The sequence below is a fragment of the Quercus suber genome, unplaced genomic scaffold (genome assembly GCF_002906115.3).
Source record: "Quercus suber isolate HL8 unplaced genomic scaffold, Cork oak 2.0 scaffold_1328, whole genome shotgun sequence".
NCBI classification, from domain to species: domain Eukaryota; kingdom Viridiplantae; phylum Streptophyta; class Magnoliopsida; order Fagales; family Fagaceae; genus Quercus; species Quercus suber.
Genome location: NW_027070715.1, coordinates 9,122 through 17,488, shown reverse-complemented (window position 1 = coordinate 17,488; position 8,367 = coordinate 9,122). Strand labels below are relative to the sequence as shown.

Below are 8,367 nucleotides of genomic sequence, written 5' to 3'. Positions count from 1 at the left end.
TTTAATTAGTAACCCACCCATTTAACCCAATATGACTCAAATACCTCTAAAATTACTTGAATACCCTCTTCACCTTCAAATTACCAAAATACCTTAAATACCTAAAATGATACAAATACTCTACACTTTCAAAATTACCAATATACCTTGGACATCAAAATTATACTCAAAATCTCTAAAATGAGTAAAATATCCATGAAACCTCTAAAATGGCCAAAATACCTTGATATCTCTAAAATCACCATATATGCTTAAAACCCACTAAATGACCAAAATACCCCGAAACTCAAAAAATGACCAAATACCCTCAAAATAAAAAAAAAATGACCAAAATACATCCGAAACCTAAAATGACCAAAATACTTTCAAAACCCAAAAAAATGACCAAAATACCCACCGAAACCCAAAATGACCAAAGTACTCCCAAAACCCAGAAAATGACCAAAATACTCCCGAACCCCAAAAAAATGACCAAAATACCCGAAACCTAAAAATGACCAAAATACTTCCAAAACCCAAAAAATGACCAAAATACCCCTGAAACCCAAAAATGACCAAAGTACTCCTAAAATCCAAAAAATGACCAAAATAACCCTGAAACCCAAAAAATCACCAAATACTCCCGAACCCCAAAAAATTACCAAAATACCCCCGAAACCTAAAAATGACCAAAATACTTCCAAAACCTAAAAAATGACTAAAATACCCCGAAACTCAAAAAATGACCAAAAACCCCAAAACCCAAAAATGACCAAATATCCGCGAAACCAATAATGACCAAAACACCTCCGAAACTCAAAAATGACCAAAATACCCGGAAACCAAAAATGACCAAAATACCTTGAAACCTTAAAATTATCAAAATACCCCTGAAATCTAAAAATAACCAAAATATCCCCCAAAACCAAAAAATGACCAAAATACCTCTGAAACTCAAAAAATGACCAAAATACTCTCGAAACCTAAAAAATGACCAAATACCCCTGAAACATAAAAATGACCAAAATACTTCCAAAACCCAAAAAATGATGGGTTTCAGAGGTATTTTAGTCATTTTTTAGGTTACGGGGTAATTTGGTAATTTTTTAGATTTCAAGGGTATTTTAGTCATTTATAGGTTTCATGAGTATTTTGGTCATTTTTTAGGTTTCGGGGGTATTTTGGTCATTTTTTAGGTTTCGGGGGTATTTTAGTCATTTTATAGGTTTTAGAGGTATTTTGGTCATTTTTTGAGTTTCGGGGGTATTTTGGTCATTTTTGGATTTTGAGGGTATTTGGGTCATTTTTAGGTTTCGGGGGTATTTTGGTAATTTTTAGGTTTTGGAGGTATTTTGGTCATTTTTTGGGTTTTGGAGGTATTTTGGTCTTTTTTTGGGTTTTGAGGGCATTTTGGTCATTTTTTGGGTTTCGGGGTATTTTGGTCATTTTTTGGGTTTCGGGGGTATTTTGGTTATTTTTTGGATTTTGAGGGTATTTTGGTCATTTTTTGGTTTCGGTGGTATTTTGGTCATTTTTGGTATTTTTAGGTTTTAGAGGTATTTTGATAATTTTTAGGTTTTGGAGGTATTTTGGTCATTTTTTGGGTTTTGAGGTATTTTGGTCATTTTTAGGTTTCGAGGGTATTTTAGTCATTTTTTGGTAATTTTTAGGTTTTGGGGGTATTTTGGTCATTTTTTGGGTTTCAGGGGTATTTTGGTAATTTTAGGTTTTTGGGGTATTTTGGTAATTTTTTTAAGTTTTGGGGTATTTTGGTCATTTTTTTAGGTTTTGGAGGTATTTTGGTAATTTTTTGGATTTGGGAGTATTTTGATCATTTATTAGGTTTCAAGAGTATTTTGGTCATTTTCTAAAAATTTAGATTTTATGTTGTTTATTTAAATTTTAGATGGGTTTAGTGGGTATTAGTGGATTTATCCATTTAGACCCATCTAATTAAATAACCAATGGGTCTTTACCCATTTAACCCAAATATTCAAATGGGTTGGGTTCATGGATATGGGTAAAAATTGCCACCCCTAGCAAGAATGACAATTCACCTCCAACAATCTTTTGTAATTTTAGACATCTACATGTGGAGATGGCTTTGCTTTTACTATATGACCTTACCAGTCTTAGATGTAATAGATTATGTACTAAACCTGGTCCTTGCGCTTTCTAGTTTATGTTTCTTGTTTAATATTCCCTATTATCAAAAAAAAAAAAAAATTATTGTACCTACCTGTGAAGTATTTTGATAACAAGAAGTATTTTCAGGATTACATGCAAAAAAAAAAAAAAAAAGTAATTTCAAGATTATTACAATTTAAATATATTAGTACTGTGCCCGTATTTAGAACCTTGACCAACAAAGATGAATATTAATTGCAAGGGGGAGGGTACTGGGTAGCCCTTATACGTTATACCATGTTAGCCGCACAAATTCATGAGCATCAGGGAGATAGACCATGAGCTAAGCAAGGAGTGTTGACCGTTGAGACAGGAACAGGCTCTCCTACCTCATTGCAGTACATATAGGGCAGTTTTTAGGTAGTCCTGGAGCATTGCTCCGAGACTATCTAAATTTGTTTCGTACATATATATTTGTGTTGGCTAAGTGGCAACATTTTTTTTTTTTTGGCTTGATAGGACACAAAAATTGTCTCTTAATATTTTCTTCAGAAAAAAATATTAGTTATAAAGGGTAATTCTAAAAACCATATATTCTCTAGATATACACTAATAGTATGTTTGGTACACTGAATGTAAATTATATTAGAAATAGTAATCTTTATTACTGGGAATAGAAGATATTGTAATGGAATAATTATTACTATTTATAAATTGAGAAATGATATATCTACAACATTTTTACAACAAATCCTAAGTGGCAGGTTGTTACTGGTTGTTATTGTTGGGACAAAAAAGTAATCTTAGTATTAGTTTCAAATTTAAACCAATAATAACTAACCACATGTGATTTGTTGTAAAAATGTTGTAAAATTGTTGTAGACGTAGCATCCCTCTTATAAATTTGGTTGTTACATATGGAAAACTTGTAAAAAATGATGTATAAGGAAGTTTTATATTTTTTTAAATATATAAATTTTAAAACCTATTATATACACTAAGGAATAGCTATTACATTTATTTTAAAGAGAAATAGTTATTCTTCAATTTAGAGAATAGTTATTCCAATATAATAACTAATTCATGTAATAAAGATTCAACCAAATAACTGAATTGATATTACACATAAATAACTATTCTATTACATGAGCTATTACAACATATCGGACCCTAAAAAAAAATTTTGCTTATTACGTACACGAGCTGGCCGTGCCAGTTAAAACTTCCTGGTCATCACGCATGTAATCTGTATATCACTCATTGTCGGATTGTCATAATGTCTCCAAAGCAACTTCGCTCAAGTGAAACTCACGCCCAATAGCCATCGAGAACGTTGCACCGTCACTTAAAATTTAAACAATCCTACCCTCAATCATTGGTCCGTGATTTCCACTCGCGCCGACTGACAATGCAGCATGCTATTACTTCCCCCAGCTCCCCATTACTTCCCCGTACTTATCTCACTTCCTATGGAATCTTCCTTTCTTTTTATTGGTTGGTGCCAACAAAACCTTGCATTTTTATCGAGAGCCAAAATAAATCCACTCCTCAGGGGCTGTAAATTTATTCAACCATATTTGGACCGTCATGATTATTCATTAACATATCAATTTTCGGTAACATTCTGATCCTACGGCCCAGATTCGTGGCTAGTAATTTCAAAAAAAAAAAAATTCAAATACAAAACGACGTCGTTTTTAGAATCCAATCATTGCCCATCGTAATAATAATATTATTATTATATCTGTGTGTAGCAGTAGTATTGTATTTCGTTTGGTATAGTATAGACTATGTCATAGAGATCGAAAGTCCAAATTATATCATTTTTTTTTTTGCGTACGAATACGGTAAATACAGAACCGAAAACAGGGAGGGAAATCAATATTTCTCAAAAGGTCAATTGGATTTGGAGAGTCATAGTTTTTTCTCTCTTTCTCTCTCTGTCTCTCTCTTTTTATTTTTTTTTTTTTGGTATTGTGGGGGAAACAGAGATCATTGATAGATCTCTTTCTCTGTTCATTCAATGGGTTTGTGGGAAGCTTTTCTCAATTGGCTCCGAAGGTTAGCGCTCGCTCTTTTTTTTTTTTGTATTGATATTGTTATTACTTCGTGGTTTGAAATTTGAATTAAATATTGATCAGAGTTTGGTTGATATTATATTTTTTTTTTGAATGAAGCGTATGGCTTTGTGTTGTGGAATGTAATCAGTTTGCTCGAATTTTTTTTTTTTTTTTTTTGACCTTCTTTATTCATTGGGGATCGAATTAATTAGATACAGAAATGGGTTGAAACTGGGTTTGTTGTGGTTGATCGCATTATGGTTAGTCTCAATCCGACATAGAATTTTGGGTTTATTGAAAGACAGAATGGATAGTGAGTAATGTAGAAACTGTGACTGAAGAAGAAGAAGAAGAAGTAAGCTTAACAATGTTAGGCCTTGTGAACCATAATTCATATACATTAGATAAGATTGCCACCTGTGAGAATTTTGTTATGAGCTTGTTTTTCAAGCAATAAGGCCGGCCTAGTAGGACCAGAACTGTAAATGGGTACAAGGGTTCATCTAAAGTTACACAGATCCAGAATTCCACCATGTTAGAGAAGGAATGGCTACTTGTTGACAACAAGAAGTCATACATAGAGCGTAATAAGAACAATTTTGACTCCAGATGTGATCGCGTTATCCCTTCAAACTTGCATAGCGATCGCCTTATTTGTACTGCCTGATTAAATGTGTGCACGCATCTTCCTACACTCGAGTACATGATACTCAACTCCTCCCAAATCACCCCGTAGGAAATTCTTTGAAGGCTATTAATCTTTGTCGTGCAGTGTGTTTGGTTGCTACTTGAATCTGGTCATATCTTATGACAAGAATATTTTGAAATCTTTTGTGTTTAGATGTTTGTTTTTATTTCTGGCTGACCGTGATGGATCATTAGTTTAGAATGAATGAGCTTACTCTATTGTAAATGTGATTGCAGCCTTTTTTTCAAGCAGGAAATGGAACTATCTTTGATAGGTCTTCAGAATGCTGGAAAGACTTCACTTGTAAATGTTGTTGCAGTAAGTAAATTATGATATTAACCTTGAATCTATATTATTTTCCATTTGTCTCTTTGGGCAAATGCACTGAAAACTGGCTTGTTGTCTTGTTCCTAGACTGGTGGATATAGTGAAGACATGATCCCCACGGTGAGTCATCTTTTGAAAAGGCTTATACCTGATTTTATCTTTTCCAGTAGTGGATACCTTTTGCCAAAAGCTTGGTTTTTGTTTTCTTTCAATGAAAAATTTTCACTTATTATTCAGGGGATAAAATCTATTTATTAATATTTCTATACTTCGATTTTCAGGTAGGATTCAATATGAAAAAGGTAACAAAAGGGAATGTCACGATAAAGTTGTGGGATCTTGGAGGTCAACCTAGGTTCCGCAGTATGTGGGAGCGATACTGTCGTGCAGTTTCTGCTATTGTGTATGGAACTAACTTTCCATCTTTTTTCATATGTTAGCAAAACTGTCTACTGCATGGCACTTAGCAGCTTAAATAAAAGACTACATATATTCTAACCTTTTTTAGGTTTCAAAGACATACCTTATCCATGGGGCTTCCCTGTCTCATACTATTACACTTATGCTTGGATTGGAAATTTACGCATTGTTTCTTGTGCAGTTGTTTATCACATATCATACATATGTTTGGTAAATTTTAAATATATACTAATGGCTATTCATTTTAGGTTGTCAAAATTGTATACCTTGTTCATCTTCAAAGTTTTCTTTTACTTATAGTGTGGAAAATACCATATTAAAGGTTCATAGTTTGTCCACTAAACACTTGTAATGATTTGAAGCTTAGTTTTATATGACCTAGGTTTGTTTGCCATCTTTCATTTAGCTTTCTAGCTTATTTGCTTATATATAGCTTTATAAAGCCTCTCTTTCTCTAGTGGTGTATGTTAATAATTCAAGAAATTCTGGAAGTTTAGTGAAATAGATAGTGGACCAAACTGTTTGAAGTTTAGAAATTATTGTTCAACAAATTATTTAGGGTCGGCTACAAGTTTTTTTTTTTTTTCCCTTCATTCTATTTTATACAAAGTCATACTCTATGTTATTTCCTCAATTAACATGTCCTGGTTGCTAGAGTCTGGAAAATGCTTGAATTGGAAACTAAAATAATATGGCAAAACTGCATTCTTGGGAATTATGTGTTATATATGACCATGCATGCTTGTGCCCATTTATTTTTAGCAGTCTAGATAAGAAATTCTTGAGAATTTAAAAGTTATAGTGAAATAGATATTAGACTGAATTATCTAAAGTTTAGAAATTCAATCTTCTTTGTGTTTAGTGTACATTTGAAGATTCTCAAAGTTAAGGCCAATGAGCTTTAGTTCAAATGGCACCTCCTTCCCTTGTACGATCATGGTGGAGGGTGACATCAGTTGAAGACCCATTAAATTACAAGCCCCGTTAAGTACAAGCGTAATTAAGAAAGAAAAAAGATTCTCAAAGTTTAGTGTGCATACACATATACATGCATTTCTGTACTTATACATTTGATGTAATGTTTGTTTTTTTTTTTTGGCTGGGGTGTCATTTGCTACCTGATGCTATTGTTACGATTTGAAATTGCTTGACTCTCTGTTTTTTGTTTAATTTAAATTCACTATATTAAGCTGTCCTTGTCAATACTGTATCCATTTTTTTTGTTAGTCTATTTTTGTCAGTATATCTTTGACAGAAACCTATGCTCGTTTACCTGATGAAAAGTTCAACTTGTGCATTAACTTGGCATCTCAAAATTGTTGTATAGGGAATTCTTCCTTCACCAATTTTGAGTTGTAATGAGATTGACATTCTGATTAGTGAAATATCTCATCCAATTCAAATACGCAATTAATTCTTTTAAGCATGAAGTGGAACATGTGTGGTTACAAGGAATTTACAAGCAAATTTAGAGAATTCTGATGTTAAACTGGATTGTTTTGAAGAGTTTCTGCAGGTTGTGTGCTAACTAAAATTCAATAGTTTGTTTGCTACTGAGCTGTGGCTCAAATGGAGCTTCCTCCCCACATAAGAATAGTGTGGAGGGTGAGATTGTGGATTTAAGACTCATTGGACGCTATGTAACTTACCAATCCATGTATATATACAGACATAATGCCTCTTGTGCTGTTCAATATAGTTGCATATATGACATTGCTTGTATAATCTAAACTTTTTGCTGTTAGGCAAATGTTGAGGAATCTCTGGTTAAATAATGTATTATTTAATGCATTGTTTATTAAGTAATGGTTCATTAGCATCAATTCTTAGTTTTATGATGGCTTAACAAGTTGTAATGACCTGATGCTTTCTGCAGTTATGTTGTTGATGCTGCTGATCCTGACAATGTGAAGATCTCAAGCAGTGAGCTTCATGATTTGCTGAGTAAACCCTCGCTTAGTGGTATCCCATTGCTAGTGCTAGGGAACAAGATTGACAAACCAGGAGCTCTGTCTAAACAGGCTTTGACTGATCAAATGTAAGACTTTTTTTTTCTTTGGTTAACTTTTGTGATGGAAATTTTCTCATGCGAAATTACAAAATTCCCAGTTATGGTGAATGTTGAGATGATTTGAGTGCCACCAATTTTTCATTCAAGGAATATGAAAGAAATTATTGTTTTGATACTCAAAATTGATAATGTTCTCTGCAGGGATCTCAAGTCAATTACTGACAGAGAAGTGTGTTGCTTCATGATCTCATGCAAGAACTCAACCAACATTGATTCAGTTATTGATTGGCTTGTAAAGCATTCGAAATCAAAGAGCTGAGCGGCTCCTTCTGTTTTAGTTTGGATTTGTGTGATAATTTATAGACTATACATATCTCTTTGGGGGGTGGGGGATGTCTAACTTGGTCGCTGATTATTTTATTATGGTGTTCTTTTCTTTCGAGATGCTATGTACTATATATTTCTTCCAATCTAATTGATGATTTCAGGTTGTTTTGATCTCTCTCTCTCATCCACACATTTCAAATTTCAAAAAAATATATATAAATTTCTCAAGACATGAAGTGTGTGTTTGGCAAAAATTATTTTTGTCAACTTATTTTACTATTCAGCTTATTTTTGTTACTATTCATCGACTTTACTGTACTTTTTGATACTATTTATGGGTTTCAGTGTACTATTTCAGTTAACTTTTATCTTTGTCTATAGTACTTTCAACAAAAAGTTTTCAATTTTAGCAATATAAGCAAATTTCA

General features: G+C 32.9%; 1 protein-coding gene across 1 annotated transcript; it reads left to right on the top strand.

Moving 5' to 3' along the window:
* Positions 1 to 4,035: 4,035 nt before the first annotated feature.
* LOC112031028 (ADP-ribosylation factor-like protein 8a) lies at positions 4,036 to 8,110 on the top strand. The gene is made up of 6 exons (XM_024063698.2): positions 4,036 to 4,167; positions 5,091 to 5,172; positions 5,269 to 5,301; positions 5,463 to 5,584; positions 7,478 to 7,639; positions 7,814 to 8,110. The coding sequence occupies exons 1-6, from the start codon at positions 4,130 to 4,132 to the stop codon at positions 7,929 to 7,931; spliced, it is 555 nt and encodes a 184-aa protein (XP_023919466.1). The 5' UTR covers positions 4,036 to 4,129; the 3' UTR covers positions 7,932 to 8,110.
* The last annotated feature ends 257 nt before the right edge of the window (positions 8,111 to 8,367 follow it).

Bases quoted from the DNA above. Each gene is read 5' to 3' on its own strand.
- LOC112031028 (XM_024063698.2), top strand. From the start codon at position 4,130: ATGGGTTTGTGGGAAGCTTTTCTCAATTGGCTCCGAAG. The intron at 5,173-5,268 runs GTAAGTAAATTA...TCTTGTTCCTAG, and splicing joins CACTTGTAAATGTTGTTGCA to ACTGGTGGATATAGTGAAGA. The intron at 5,585-7,477 runs GTATGGAACTAA...TGCTTTCTGCAG, and splicing joins CGTGCAGTTTCTGCTATTGT to TTATGTTGTTGATGCTGCTG.